Raw genomic sequence first — 16172 nt, 5'->3', positions numbered from 1 at the left:
GTCAGTTAGGTCATTTAGTTTCTTTTGAAAAAGTCATTTAATTAAGATTTTCGATTTTATTTGCACATAATTCTTCAAATTGCTCTCAAAATTATTATTCCAGTATGTGCCCTTTCATGTTTCTATTTTTTATGTATTTTCCTTTTTAGTAGAGCAGCCAATGGTTTATCTAAATATAGTAGCATTCTTTTTTTTTTTTTTTTAATAGTAGCATTCTTAACCTAAAAGGACTAGTAGGACTTATTTTTCTTTCTAAAACTTGCCAGAATCAAAATTAACTTCTAATTTTATCTTTATTATTCTTATAGTTTCCAAATATTTATTTTGTTAATTAAATTTATTTACTTGAATGTTTATTTTATCATTATTTTTAGCAATATAAGTGTTTAAGGATATAGAATTTTCTCTGAAAAAAAGCACTCTACTCTAGAAATCAAAGCTCTGAACCCATTGAAGAGGGATGGAGAGGACAAAGCAAAATCATTGCTATTATCTTGCTTTCCCCCAGTTCAGTGTGACCCTTTGGTGTATTTTTACAGTCACTATAACCATTTATTCAATGCAAATTTATTAACTATGCACGAAAAGCCCAGCACTGTTCTAGGTACAGGGAAATAGCAGTGAAGAAAAGAGACTACATTTCTGTCCTCATGAGATTTAGATTATATTCTGTATACTAGTTAAACCAAGGAGGGGACTTTGGTCTGTCCCTTACTCATCTGGGGGAGGCAGGAACAAAGGAGAATACTGATAGACCTGGAAATAGGGCCGGAGAGTGTCAGAGAAGGAGGCCTTTGGGAAGGTGAAGATGTGAGAGCCAGTGGTCATATTGTAAAAGGACACAACTCCAACTTCAAAGTCCAGAAAAATCCCCACAACCAGGGGCTGCTCTGTCAGTTGAATGGAAGTTAGGGGAGAAGTAAGAGCTACATAGCCTTCCTTGCACCGTCTGATGGCCCAGAATCCAGACTGAGGCGTCGGCAGCATGATAGTGTCCCTCTGAACATTTTCCATACAGACTCCTAAATCCCACCCAGTTCCTTCTCCCACATCTACTTCAAAGTAATGTTTCCCTGAAGTGAAGCCTTCACAGCCCAGGATACAGGGCAAGGCACTAAATCTCCTAGAAGAATTATCAAGCTTCTCCTGAGGGCATCCACGAGTCACTTGTCTCCCATCCTCAGACAGAATTAGTTCATAATGAGCTGTATCTGGATCCAGAGTCACGCTGACTGCAAACAAAAATAAGGACATGATTTTTGTAGCTGAGAGCACAGTTTATTTTAAATAAAACCAGCCTGTGTTCAGATCCAAGCATTGTTAATTACTAACTTTCATGAGCTTAGGCAGTTCATTCTCTAAGCCTCAGTTTTGTTAAATATAAAGTGGAAATCATCATATCTATCACCAAGATAAGTGCCCAATAAGTGGTAGTAATAATAATGATAACATCATCATCATCATCTTCAACATCGTCACCATCTTAGTCACTCAGAGAAGCCAAGGAGCAGGACTAGCCATAGTTAACTTGATTAACTTCCTCTCCAAAGTCCTTCCTCTCTCTTGGAGGACTTCTAGGAATCATGGAATATTGAAGCATAAATGAGCCCTTCCTCATCTCTACTTAATTACCATTTACACTGAGGATCAGAGAAGGAAAATGATACAACTGATGTCATAACTTGTTATTGGAAATCCCAGAATTTTACCCAGGCTTCAGGACATATACCTCAGCTCTACTTTCTTGTTTCAGGTAATATTCTATAGGGATTATACAGAGTAATATACCTGACTAGAGTCAAGTAAGACAGAAAAAGGTATGATAAACTAAAGAGTGATACTGACCAGCAGTGCAATTTTAAAAATGAAAAGTGGTAGTAGGGTGTTACAGCAAGAGAGTTACGAACTACTGTGTTACTGGGTTAAACACTGATCAGTTGGATTGTGGTAATAAGGGAAATCAAGTATTAGGAAAAACTTCCTGTGCTGGATGTCCTCCCTTTGCTCCTCCAGATCACTCTCTACCTTTCTCCAGCCTGCTCCATGTCCAGGAAGGGTAACCCCTCTGGACACCTCAACAAGGCTCCCTTCCCTCTGATTACCGTTTGGTTAAGCCAATGGGAAGGCCTAGAGGAGACCGTAGGGCAAAAAGAAGCAGAATTAGAAGTATTTAGTACCCCAAGTCCCTCCCTACTGGCTGTGATTTGGAGGGTCTGTGTTTGGTCACACTCTCCTTTAGCTACAGCTCCCTCTATCTGCTACTGAAACCCTGGGAAGGTGATGACTTCCTACTTATTCCTAGCTTTGGGTTGCTTCACTGTTCCTTGTTAGCACTAAAATCCTCATCTTTGTAAACATCCCTTTATTAACTCTGTTCAGTGAGTCTTTATCATGAGCCAGACTCACAAAGTTTGGGGCTTCAATTAATATTCCCGGAATGATCCAGGAAAATCAAGCTGAGAAAATCAAATTTTTACAGGTTAGTAATATCACCTGAAAGATGGTTGATTACTGAGCTCTTTGGAAACCAATCACAGACCTTGGTAGTGGTTGTTACTGTTGTTTGTCTTGATAAATTGAGGGGGAACTGAATATGGGTTCATTATCCTTATCGGAAACCCTGGGGCCAAATGGGTTTTGAAATTCAGAATATTTTTGATGTTATAAAGGCAAGAAATACAGATGCTCTAATTAGACCCCTGGTAGGGTCTAAGGCGGGCTTCCCTCATAGCTCAGTTGGTAAAGAATCCACCTGCACTGCAGGAGACCCCAGTTCAGTTCCTGGGTTGGGAAGATGCCCATTCCAGTATTCTTGGGCTTTCCTGTGGCTCAGCTGGTAAAGAATCCTCCCACAATGCAAGAGACCTGGGTTCGATCCCTGGGTTGGGAAGAACCCCTGGAGAAGGGAAAGGCTACCCACTCCAGTATTCTGGCCTGAAGAATTCCATGGACTGTATAGTCTGTGGGGTCTCCAGAGTCGGACATGACTGAGTGACCTTCACTTTTGCTTTTCAGAGTCTAAGGCAGTGTCTTGTAATCTAATGCATCAATATATCTGCAGTAAAACAGACTTTCAAACTAAGCAGGATAAATAGGGAGTTTAAATTTTCCCATTTCCATTCAGTTCAGGTTTCATCATGATGTCACTCAGACACTAAGGGAGCCTTCCATGATTCTGCCTCTTAGTGTTCATCTGTTCTGTTCAGTTCAGTTGCTCAGTCATGTCTGATTCTTTTTGACCCCATGGACTGCAGCATGCCAGGCCTCCCTGTCCATCACCAACTCCCAGATTTTACTCAAACTCATGCCCATTGAGTCGGTGATTCCATCCAACCATCTCATTCTTTGTTGTCCCCTTCTCCTCCTGCCTTCAACTTTTGCCAGCATCAGGGTCTTTTCCAAGTAGTCAGTTCTTTGCATCAGGTGGCCAAAGTATTGGAGTTTCAGCATCGGTCCTTCCAATGAATATTCAGGACATTTTCTTTAGGATGGACTGGTTGGATCTCCTTGCTGTCCAAGGGACTCTCAAGAATCTTCTCCAACACCATGGTTAAAAAGAATCAATTCTTCAGTGCTCAGCTTTCTTTATAGTCCAACTTTCATATCCATAAATGACTACTGGAAAAACCATAGCTTTGACTAGACAGGCCTTTGTTGGCAAAGTGATGTCTCTGCTTTTTAATATGCTGTCTAGGTTGGTCATAAATTTTCTTCCAAGGAGCAAGTGTCTTTCAGTTTCGTGGCTGCAGTCACCATCTCTGGTGATTTTGGAGCCCAAAAAATAGTCTGTCACTATTTCCACTGTTTCCCTATCTATTTGCCATGAAGTGATGGGACCAGATGCCGTGATCCTGGTTTTCTGAATGTTGAGTTTTAAGCCAACTTTTTCATTCTCGTTTTTCACTTTCATCAGGAGGCTCCTTAGTTCGCTTTCTGCCATAAGGGTGATGTTATCTGCATATCTGAGGTTATTGATATTTCTCCCGGCAATCTTGATTCCAGCTTGTGCTTCATCCAGTCCAGCACTTCTCATGATGTACTCTGCATATAAGTTAAATAAACAGGGTGACAATATACAGCTTTGAAGTACTCCTTTCCAAATTTGGAACCAGTCTGTTGTTCCATGTCCAGTTCTAACTGTTCTTGACATGCATACAGATTTCTCAGGAGGCAGGTCAGGTGGTCTGGTATTCCCATCTCTAATTTTCCAGATTGTTGTGACCCACACAAAGTCTTTGGTGTAGTCAATAAAGCAAAAGTAGATATTTTTCTGGAAATCTCTTGCTTTTTCGATGATACAACGGATGTTGGCAATTTGATCTCTTGTTCCTCTGCCTTTGCTAAATCCAGCTTGAACATCTGGAAGTTCATGGTTCATGTCTTGTTGAAGCCTGGCTTGGAGAATTTTGAGCATTACTTTGCTAGTGTGTGAGATGAGTGCAGTTGTGCATTCTTTGGCATTGCCTTTCTTTGGGCTTGGAATGAAAACTGACCTTTTCTAGTCCTGTGGCCACTGCTGAGTTTTCCAAATTTACTGGCATATTGAGTGTGGCACTGTCACAGCATCATCTTCTGGATTTGAAATAGCTCAACTGGAATTCCATCACCTCCACTAGCTTTGTTCGTAGTGATGCTTCTTAAGGCCCACTTGACTTCACATTCCAGGATGTCTGGCTCTAGGTGAGTGATCACACCGTCATGATTATCTGGGTCGTGAAGATCTTTTTGTATAGTTCTTCTGTGTATTCTTGCCACCTCTTCTTAATATCTTCTGCTTCTGTTAGGTCCATACCATTTCTGTCCTTTATTGTGCCCATCTTTGCATGAAATGTTCCCTTGGTATTTATATTGAAGAGTCTCTAGTCTTTCCTGTTCTGTTGTTTTCCTCTATTTCTTTGCATTGATCACTGAGGAAGGCTTTCTTATCTCTCCTTGCTATTCTTTGGAGCTCTGCATTCAGATGGGTTTATTTTTCCTATTCTCCTTTGCCTTTCGCTTCTCTTCTTTTCACAGCTATTTGTAAGGCCTCCTGAGACAACCATTTTGCCTTTTTGAATTTCTTTTTCTTGGGGATGGTCTTGATCACTGCCTCTGTACAATGTCATGAAACTCCATCCATAGTTCTTCAGGCACTCTGTCTATCAGATCTAATCCCTTGAATCTATTTGTCACTTCCACTGTATAATCATTAGGGATTTGATTTAGGTCATACCTAAATTGTCTAGTGGTTTTCCCTCCTTTTTCCAATTTAAGTCTGAATTTGGCACTAAAGAGTTCATGATCTGAGCTACAGCCAGCTCCCAGTCTTATTTTTGCTGACTGTATAGAGCTTCTCCATCTTTGGCTGCAAAGAATATAATCAATCTGATTTCTATATTCATCCATGTGTAGAGTCTTCTCTTGTATTGTTGAAAGAGGGTATTTGCTATGACCAGTGCATTCTCTTGGCAGAACTCTATTAGCCTTTGCCCTGCTTCATTCTGTGCTCCAAGGCCAAATTTGCCTGTTACTCCAGGTATTTCTTGACTTCCTACTTTTGCATTCCAGTCCCCTATAATGAAAAGGACATCTTTTTTGGGTGTTACTGCTAGAAGGTCTTGTAGATCTTCATATAACTGTTCAATTTCTATTTCTTCAGCATTACTGGTCAGTGTATAGACTTGGATTACTGTGATATTGAATGGTTTGCCTTGGAAACAAACAGAGATCATTCTGTCCTTTTTGAGATTGCGTCTGAGAACTGCATTTCGGACTCTTTTGTTAACCATGATGGCTACTCCATTTCTTCTAAGGGATTCTTTCCCACAGTAGTAGGTGTAATGATCATCTGAGTTAAATTCACCCATTCCAGTCCATTTTAGTTGGCTGTTTCCTAAAGTGTCAATGTTCACTTTGGCCATCTCCTGTTTGACCACTTCCAATTTGCCTTGATTCATGGACCTAACATTCCAGGTTACTATGCCATATTGCTCTTTACAGCATCGGACTTTACTTCCATCACCAGTCACATTCACAGCTGGGTGTTGTTTTTGCTTTGGCTCCATCTCTTCATTCTTTCTGGAGTTTTTTCCCCCACTGATCTCCAGTAGCATATTGGGCACCTACTGACCTGGGGAGTTCATATTTCAGTGTCCTACCTTTTTGCCTTTTCATATTGTCCATGAAGTTCTCAAGGCAAGAATACTGAAGTGGTTTGCCATTCCCTTCTCCAGTGGACCACGTTTTGTCAGAACTCTCCACCATGACCCGTCCATCTTGGGTGGCCCTAGATGGCATGGCTCATAGTTTTATTACCCTCATTAGTGTTCATACTCTTATGGAATTCCTTCCCTTTGATTGTGGGCAGGACCTGTGAATTGTTTCTGACCAGTAGACTATGGCAATAATGATGAGATGTGACTATATTTCACTCTATAAGCCTCTTTCTTTCTGGCAGACTTGCTCTAGGGACTTTCAGTGTCTCTCTCTCTCGCTTACTCTGAAGAAATAATTAGCCGAGGTGGGAGGCCCAAGTGCAAGCAGCTGAAGGGTGGCTTCTAGAATCCAAGGCAGCCTCCAGCCAGCAGCCAGCAACAAGCCAGAGCCCTAAGTGCCAAACCTGAAAGAAATAAATTCTGCAAACAACCTGAGTGAGCTTGTAAGAGGATTCTTTCCCAGTCTAGCTTCCAGATAAGAACACAGCCAGGTCAACACCTTAGCTGCAGCCTTGTGAGACCCTAAGCAAAGGACCCAAGTGGGTCTGCACAGATAACCAGTATCCCATGTCCCTGTCTAAGCACTGGAGAACACTAACAAGAGAGAGTGACAGCTACACTAAAGATATCTGAATGACCCCTCTGGCTGTGAGCCTGCCTGGGGACAGGTGATAAACTTCATTACCACTTAAGGTCCCATCTATCTGTAGCATTTAGGGCTTCTTCACATACCTTGATGTCTCCTTAACATTTTCTTTACATCAAAGTAAAGCTCCGATACATTGCACACAGTATGAAGGTCCAAAGAGAGGGCCTCTGGTTGTTCTAGCTTCACAGCCCAACTCCTAGAATAAGCAGAAACCAAGACTTCTTCAGTGTAAATTCCGTTTAGCTCTATATACCCACACCTCTTTCCCTCCTGAACTCATATAGGACTCACCTGCTCAAAGTATCTTTCACATCCTATGAAGAAAGAAAGACAAAAGATAAGTGTAGAACATCAATATTTCATAGGACTTGGCATGTGAGGCTGTTCTCTCTAAATACTCCTTCCAAAGAAGTAAAAAGACTAATCCTGGCCTTAGATATTGATGAACACCCAGAGACGATGATTTCCATCCTGGCCCCATAGGATAGTCAGCATATCAGGGTGTTTATCTGTTACCTTCCTTGCTGAGCTCTGTGGGGAACTGCAGTGTCTGCAATCATGTCTCCCTGTGATGTGGAAGAAAGCCAGGAGCTTTGCCCCATGCTCCCTCTGGAAAGATTTGCTTTCAGTGATCTCATTTCCTTCAGAGTGAGCCCATATTAGAGACACTTACTGCAAAGGTCCAAAATGGTGAACCCAGCCTTAAGCCCTGAGACTGGGCCACTATGGTGGTAGCAGCAGGTATCACATGGTGGTGGGGCATTGAACTATATTCTCATCCTTACAGTGTGACCCCTAGTTCTGTTAGTAGGGACAGAAAAAAAACAGCTACAATCATAGTTTAGTTTATTGTAATGGGCTGCATCCAAAAGAGCTCTGGAGGGCTCTATAAGCAAATCAAGGAGAACGTTATCACTCATTTTGACTGCCCCACTTTGTCACCCATCAGTCATCTGAAGGGATATTTCAGAAGACACTCTCACAGTCAGAGTTTTGTAAACATGGTACAGAAACAAATGGTAGCCAAAGTTGTCCCATGGTTCCATTTGGCCAAGGAACCCACCATAACCATATTATTTCTAATTCACCTAAAGGCACTCTATAGACTGGTGCGGGCCACCTTGCAAACATTGATGTGTATCTAAAAGGAACATTACTTTAAATTCCCTACACTAATGTGCCATTTTTGAGTGAACAGGCAAGCCACACCAAGCTTCCCGTGGTTCCTCACCATTCTCCTGCTAAAAGGTCAAAAACAAATACCTTCCCTCCTTTCTCCAAGTGCATAGTCTTACCTGAAGCAATTTCTGGGCTGAGCCCTGACATTTATTCTCTAGTTCCAGGATGTGGTTCTGGAGTTCACGGTTCTTCTGTTCAAGACTGGCCTTATTGTCCCTCAGTCTCCTCAGAGTTTGCTCTTTTTCTTCCTCCAGTTTCCATAGATAAGATTTCTCTTCCTCATGAAGGAAGCTCTGGAGAGTCTTAAAGTCAGACTGGATTTTTTGTTTCTGAACCTCTATCTTCTCCTTGAGTCAGGAAAAGTGGAAACAAACCAAATGCCCATTGATGGATGAACTGATAAACAATATGCAATATATAGATACAGTGGAATACTATTCAGTCTTAAAAAGGAATGGCATTCTGATACATGCTACAACATGAATGAATCTTAAAGACATTATACTTACATGCTACAACATGAATGAATCTTAAAGACATTATACTAAGTGAAATAAGCCAGAAAAAAAGAGCAAATATTTTATGATTCCACTTATATGAGATACCTAAAATAGTCAAATTCATAGAGACAGAAAGTAGAGTAGTGGTTACCAGGAGTTGGGAGGAGGAAGGAATGGAATTGTACATATACAAATAGTTAAACAGTACATTTTGTTATGTATATTTTAACACATACACACACAAAAGTAAGTTTGTTCAGCTACCATAAGATTATTTTCCCATGACTCATTCAAGCTGGAAAATTGTCCCACTGTAGAGTCATGCCTGGAAGGCAGATACTCAGATGTGGGAGAGGTTATCACAATTCTCTAGAATCACCCTATTTCCTTATTCAACCAACATGCAAAAGAGATGGGAAGGAGTGATAAATAATTTAATCATGGGACTAGAACCAAGGTCAAAAATTTTAAAAAGTTAAAAAGATAAAAATGAGTTTTTATTTGAGATGTAAGAAGGTAGCTCTGAGTCTGAGAGGATTTCTTGAAACAAAAGCTTATAGTGAACATCACCAAGGCTGGACTTTAAGGCATCCAACCTAACAGGAGAGTCCATTATTCTCAGCAGCGGGAGGTCTGGGTAGCAGACTTTTGTCATAGTTAGCTATGAAATAGTTATCCATCAACCCGGGTCCATGTACTAACCTTATGTGTAAGAGCGACAGAAACCAAATGATACAGCTTGTCAGACTCAGCTTTCATTTGGTGAGAGAAGAATTACAATCTCCATGGATGATTTCTCAATTCATACAGTGTTTTGATGGCTGTGATGTTGTGGTTGAAGGGTCATTGATGGGGTTTCCGTGTATATATTAGTTGTAATCAAGATCCTCCCCACTGCCTAAGATCCCAGAAATGAGAGAGGTAAGGTTTAACAACCATACCTAAAGGATTGGAGCAGAGAGATTGGAAGGTTGGATGAGACCTCTGAAAGAGGCAAATGTCTCACTGGCCTGTGGGATTTGTCTGCAAGTTGATGAATTACATAAATATTCTGTAAAGGAATGCATCTCTGATCAGGGGGAGGCTGGCCAGTCATGAAAATAGTCTTATAGACCTGAGAGTCTGCAGTACTAAGTGTGTAGGTTCTTGGAGCACTTGGATCTTCCTTATAATCCAAGTAGATTTCCTTCATCAGCTTCATGAACTTCAGTAATACGAATCTCACCTGGAGTGATTCTGTTTTCTTAGCAGTCACAGAGGCTGATCTCTGAACTTGCAAGGCTGAGAGCCACACCCTGTACTGTGGTACATGTGCCCTGTACTACAGTATGCATGCCACGGCAATCAGGTTGATAAGGCCTTCAAATCAGGAAGGTACTTTGAGATATTAAGAACTGAAACTCAGTGAAGAATGACTCTAGGTAAACGGGCATACCAGTTCTGCTTCTCCTGACTGAGGTTTCAGAATTCTAGCCAACTACTACTGAAAGGTTGAAGGGGTTGGAGATAAATTCTCATAGATTTTAGACAATGAGGGGCATAAAAACAGTGGTTTCTCTTTGGATTTTGTCTATTTGGTCTGGTTTAGTGACAATAAGCTTTCACTATATTTTGCCCAATCACTCCCTATATATGAGCTCTAGGATAGAAAATAGCCTGAGATCAATAAGCCCAAACTCTTACATTCCATTTGGTTATTTGCTCTGCCGTGAACATCTGCAGGTTCATACATTCCTCTCCCAGTTGCCTCAAGTTTGTCACAGCTTGTTGGAGCTTTTCCTGAAGGAAAAATTGAATAAAGTCTATTCAACAATTCTTCATTAGCCACCTAAGGGGCAGCCCAGCCCTCCAAACTACTAGAATAAAACTGAATATGCATTGAGTCCTCACACTTTGCCAGGAAGCATGCTAAGGACTGTGTTTTGCTGTTGTTCAGTCACTAAGTCATGTCCCATTCTTTGCAACCCCATGGACTGTAGACTGCCAGGCTCCTCTGTCCGAGGGAGTTCCCAGGCAAGATTACTGGAGTTGGTTACCATTTCCTTCTCCAGGGGAGCTTCACAACCCACAGATCAAACTGCATCTCCTGCACTGGCAGGAGGATTCTTTACCACTGAGCCGTCAGGGAAGCCCAAGGGTTGTATGCGCAGTAACATATTTGATTCCCTTGGCAACCCTGAAAAGTTAGTAGGATTTTTAACATCATTTCTATGCTGCAGAAGCAGGCTTAGAAAGGGGATAAATAACTTGCCCAAAATGCTATAACTGGTGGGTGATTGGACTGTGATTTCAGTTCATCTGTTGACCCTGAGTCTGAGCTATATCCACCACCACTAACAGTCTTGCCAGGGAAATGATGCACATAAAGCAAGATAATAATCACCTAAAAATATTTTATTTAATAATGTACTGACCCAAACAGAACCAATGCCAGAGTGTTTGGCACACAGGGTACTTTGTATGTATTATGGTGAGTCAAGAAGGAAAGATTAGGCTGCCAGCCAAAGTTATTAGAAACAGTTAATGGAGGAGGAGGGCTCTGAGGCCTTTTGAAAAATGGTATCATGAAACCATTTTAAAGCGACTTAGTATCCATATCAAACTTTTAGGTTATTTTTCAAAACAGTGTCTCACATTTTCATGGAAAGCAAGTTTAAGCTAAATCAAATTGCTAGCTGTGATCAATACTAAAAGAATCGGCTCCTGTCCTAAACCCAGTAAGTATATTCATTAATTCTTGTGTGCTGTGAACAAAGGGCTCTGCAGAACTTGTTAGCAAGTCAGTATTGCAGTTGCTATGTGCCAAATGCTATTCTAGGCTTTACATGTATTATGTCCTTAAGCCTTATAACAACCTCCTGAGCATGTATGTTGGGGAGGAAGGGAACTACCCTTATCCCCATTCACAGTTAGGGAAACCAGGGCATGAAGACATTAAATAACTTGCTCAAAGCCACCCATCTGATAAGTAGCTGAACTAAGATTTCAAACCAAGCAGTCTGACTCTCTAGGCTTAGAACCATCACCCCATGGTGCTTCTTTTACTACTTGGTGGGAAAATAATTCCAATGGGAATATCCCCATTACAGCAATTAACTGCTCCATGGAGTTTAAGGAAGAGCTGCCATGTGCTGAGTGGCGGTCAGTATTGGCATATACTGATGGAGGACTCAGAACCTTAATAGACGATCACCTCCAATTCATGGAAGGGGGGTTCAAGGAGCTCACACTGAGGACAACAGTTTTCTCAAATCTAGGCAGGACACTACTCTTGCCTAGAAAATCCCATGGACAGAGGAGCCTGGTAGGCTGCAGTCCATGGGGTCGCTACGAGTCGGACACGACTGAGCAACTTCACTTTCACACGTTGAAGAAGGAAATGGCAACCCACTCCAGTGTTCTTGCCTGGAGAATCCCAGGGATGGGGGAGCCTGGTGGGTTGCCATCTATGGGATCGCACAGAGTTGGACACGACTGAAGCGACTTAGTAACGGTAGCAGCAGCAGGCAGGACAGAGAAGGAATAAGGCAGCAGGGCTATGCCCACTAGGTTCCATGACAGCAAAGGTCAGCCTTCCTTTACATGATTTTTTTAAAAATGGTTTTGTCTTTTTATTGGAATATAATTGCTTTACAATGCTGTCAGTTTCTGCTGTACAAAATCATGAATCAGCCATTTGTATATATACATCCTCTCCTTCTTGAGCATCCCTCCCACCGCCCCCCACCCCCTCCATTCCACCTGTCTAGGTCATCATCACAGAGCACAGAGCTGAGCTCCCTGTGCTATATAGCACCTTCTTGCTAGCTGTCTGTTTTATACATTAGTACTGTATTTTGAGTGAGTGTATGTTTTTGAGTGGGAAACTCAGGAGTTGCTCAAAACCTCACACTTTGCTTTATCCTTGATGACCAATCACTTCCAAATCCTTCCACTCTCACTCTTTCCTAAATCTGGCTTAGAACTGATTTCTTCCCACTTCTCACAGGAATAATCTGAATTTTACTACTTAGTATTCCTTTCATTGTATCAGTACAAGAATGTTCTTTTCATTGTTAACCTGATCCTTCACTCTGCAAATGAAAATCCCCTCATGGCCAGAACTACTCTGGGCTAGGATGCAGACCTGATTTTCATTCCCATAACATCACTTGCCTCCCCTGCATACCCCCCTGGCCTAGTCACAGCAAGTCAGGTACGCTGCCATGGCTGTGCCTTTGCACATGTGGTCCCTTCTGTCTAGAAAGTCCTCTCCCTTCTCCATACTTCTGTTAATATATTTGGTTAATTTTTATTTACTCTTCAAGAATCATTCTTGGGAAGATTCCTCAGTTACTACTACACACCCCTTAGTGCTCTGCTCCACCATCCAAATCAGGGGATTCCAGGCAGCCTTTTTGCTGATTTGTCTTTCCTATTAGACTGTAAGATACCTAAAAGGTGGTGTGTCTTTGACCCCTGTGTTTTCAGACTCTATCCCATGGTCTTGCACATTGTTGTTTCTCAAATTACACACATGGTATGAAGCAATAAAACATGCAGGTGTGCACTGGAGCACACGGCATTCTAACGCAGGGAGGAGTTTATCAGAGCCAGAAAGGATAGGGACAAAAGTGACCTTTGGGACTTGATTTAGTGAGGACCCATCATTCTACTTTTCAGAAGAATGACATGATGTAAGCTATATCTCAGGATCCTAATCTTGGGTTTCAGGCCAAATAAATCTCAGGTGTCAGGGGCAATATGAGGCCAAGTACTCGCCGAAGCCCCGTGGGCCACCACTCACCTTGTAGCCTTGGCATGCTTCTTCCACCAGAACTGTGGCATGCCCTTTGTGCTGTGGTCCACGATCACAGAGCCAGCAGATGAGCTGGCCCTCGTCTTCACAGAACAGGTGGAGCTTCTCTCCATGTTCCTCACATGACATTTCCTGGTCCATCTCCTTGATGACTTCAATGAGATTTCCCAGCTGCTTGTTGGGTCGGAGGCTCGCCATATTAAATGGTGCTCGACACTGGGGACAGGAGAATGTATTCTGCCATGGCTGCATCTGGTAGCAGCTCACTATGCACGCTTGGCAGTAGCTGTGTCCACAGTTGATGCTCACTGCGTTAGTCATCAGGTGCAGGCAGATGGAGCAGGTGGCTTCCTCCCTCATCTTCTTTGAGGCCATGGCTTTTCCTGAAAAGCTCCAATATTGAATCCAGAGCCAGAGATGAAGTGATAAGAATTTTCCCACAGTGATGGAACTTTACCTCTCCTGAGTCTCTGTCCAATGCACTGGTTGCCACTGGTTTCAACAGGTCATGGAGTCTTCTCTAGAGAGAGAAGAAATAGGTTGGAATTTAGAAGATGCATCAAATGTAGCTGTGTTGTGGAATATGATCGTGACTATTACATGTGGCCACTTTAATTACAATTAAATAGAATTAAAATTCTGTTTCTCACACCTCTTAGCCATATTTAAATTGCTTAATAGCTGCAGGTGATTGGTGGCTATATGAAAGTCCATATGAAAGCCCAGATAGAGAACATTCCATCATTGTGAAAAGTTTTCACTGACAGAGGGAGAGAAACCAGACTGATTTCCTCAACCAAAGCTGCAGCAAGAGCGAGAACTCAGTGAGGGACTGTTAAAGTCTTTCCCCCTCTAATGAACATCAAGAATAATTAGTACCAGAATTGTTTCTTTGTAACTTGAAGTAACACTTAGATAAAGGGGTGGTCTATTAAGGATTTGATTGAGACAATCAAATTCGACTCTAATTAAACCCTCACTCCTACCCCCACAAAGAACAAAAGACACCATAATAAAGTCCCTAGTGGAAACCTAACTGGATGATAATGAAAGTAAAAAAGAGAACCAGAAGAACGAGTAAAGAAAGCAAGTTCTTTTTCCCCCTCCCTGACCTGAGAAAAAGAGAATTGGAAAGAGAGCTGGGAAGAGAAGGGGAGCAGAACTCATTGACAGCTAGGGAGGTGACTGTCTTCTCCAGGCAGGACTTGTCTCTCAGGAGAAGTTCAGAGTGACTGGAACACAGGGAGTTTGCAGAATCCAGGATAGGGGAAGGTGAGAAGCAGATGAGAGGGCAGGGCCTCTCAACCCTGAGGGCTTAACCTCTAGGGACCTGACAACCAATAGACAAAAGGAGTCGACCGTCTCACCCACAGCTTAGACCCCTGCTTCCCCATTCCTGGGAGTTTGTCAGGGAGGGCAGCAGAGGATGAAGGAAGTTGAGAGTGGCCTTTCCTTTGAACTGACAGGGCCAGAATCAAAAACAAGGATTCAACTAAAGTTACTGGACAGGCTACGTCCCTCTAATAACCAGGACCAGTCTCTTGGATCCAAAGAGAATTTCTCCTGGAGATTTCTGTTCTTTGGCAGGTTATCTCCCCCAAGTGAAAAACTAGGCTCCTCTCTGCCACTGGTGCTGTGTTCCCGGGGGGAGAAGGACTTCCCCTCCTCTGGGGCCCCAGGGTGCCTGTCCTGGACCTTCACTCACCTCACATTCTGTATCTTCAGAGATTTGACATGGAGTCTGGCGAAAAAGAAAGCAGACCGGGTGTGAGAGCCGTGAAGCAAAGGCCTGGCTATTTTCAGAGTTCCAGCAACTGTTATCAGGAAACAACACCCCTCTGACTCTCCCATCCCGCGGCCCATCAACACACACACACACCCATAAGCACACACTCTCACGCACCCAGCCTCCCCCATCCTCCTCCTCCAACACACGTCTTCTATCCCTCCGTGGAGAAAACATGGGTCTGACCTTTTCCACTCCCTTCTCCACACAGCAGACAGTCACATATTTGCTGCTATTTCCCTCTGTAGCTGCTGGTTCCTGTGGTCTGGGTGAGGAAGTTAACTACACACAAAAGTGAAACTACTTCGGAAGGCGGGGCCCTATAAGATCCGGGGTGGAAACTGGTGAAATGGCCCGTATCTTTGGCACTCAGCTTGTACTGAAAGGGAGGGGAGATGGTAGGAAGAATATTTTTCTTTTACAGTGATAAAAAGAAGGAACAAATTAATAATTCAGTAAACTCTTTTGTAACCCCACCACAGAGGATTTAAAAGCCCAAAGTCTGCAGAGTTTAGAGACCCTGACTTGAAATCTTTCTACTGTTGCCACTAACCCCCTTGGGGTTTATAAGCCGTCCTGGCTGATGTTATGTTTTACCATTTTTAGTCGCTTATTATTTTATAACTTCTCCGAAGAGTGTGGTGAAAAAAGGGGCAGTACAATAATAAAGCTCACTGGTGTCAGAGAATTTGCTCAAGTCAGTCTCCCATTCTTCTCTGTCCTGATGCTGTGTCTCATTTTCCTCCTCAGTGTCCCTCCACAAGATTCAAATACTTTATCAGTAGTCAGTCAGACACCAGAAACAGCAAATGGGAGCCACTCATGGCCCAGCAGTGAATGGCCTTAGCTGGGAGCCGTTTGAGGCCTGGGAACCATCACCTGCAGTGTGCTCTGTGGAAGGAAGACTGTGGGGTCTGGGGTCGAGTACTTGGTGCCTCAGCTCCAGACTCTCCAGTTCAAAATAAGGGCAAAAATACTAATACTGTCCCCACTTAATTTAGATTTATTATTTAATAGGGAAAAAAATAGCTCAAAATAAGACCCTGCCCCATGTATAGCCTTAGGT

At 42.6% G+C, this 16172-nt stretch overlaps 1 protein-coding gene across 2 annotated transcripts; it reads right to left on the bottom strand.

The window, feature by feature from the left end:
• Window positions 1-551: 551 nt before the first annotated feature.
• TRIM38 (tripartite motif containing 38) lies at window positions 552-15394 on the bottom strand. 2 transcript variants are annotated; one of them, XM_020886607.2, is made up of 8 exons: window positions 15293-15394; window positions 15026-15061; window positions 13309-13840; window positions 10206-10301; window positions 8139-8369; window positions 7135-7157; window positions 6927-7039; window positions 552-1232 (listed from the first exon to the last, which is right to left on the bottom strand). In XM_020886607.2, exons 3-8 carry the CDS (start codon window positions 13693-13695, stop codon window positions 712-714), a joined length of 1371 nt encoding a protein of 456 aa, XP_020742266.2. In that variant the 5' UTR covers window positions 13696-13840; window positions 15026-15061; window positions 15293-15394; the 3' UTR covers window positions 552-711. The 2 variants fall into 2 exon arrangements, with proteins under 2 accessions (XP_020742266.2, XP_020742267.2); XM_020886608.2 differs by lacking the exon at window positions 15026-15061.
• Between the last annotated feature and the right edge of the window lie 778 nt (window positions 15395-16172).

The sequence above is a fragment of the Odocoileus virginianus genome, chromosome 27, assembly GCF_023699985.2.
Source record: "Odocoileus virginianus isolate 20LAN1187 ecotype Illinois chromosome 27, Ovbor_1.2, whole genome shotgun sequence".
NCBI lineage: Eukaryota > Metazoa > Chordata > Mammalia > Artiodactyla > Cervidae > Odocoileus > Odocoileus virginianus.
The sequence above is the reverse complement of the archived record's forward strand: the minus strand, read 5'-3'. Positions and strand labels throughout refer to the sequence as shown.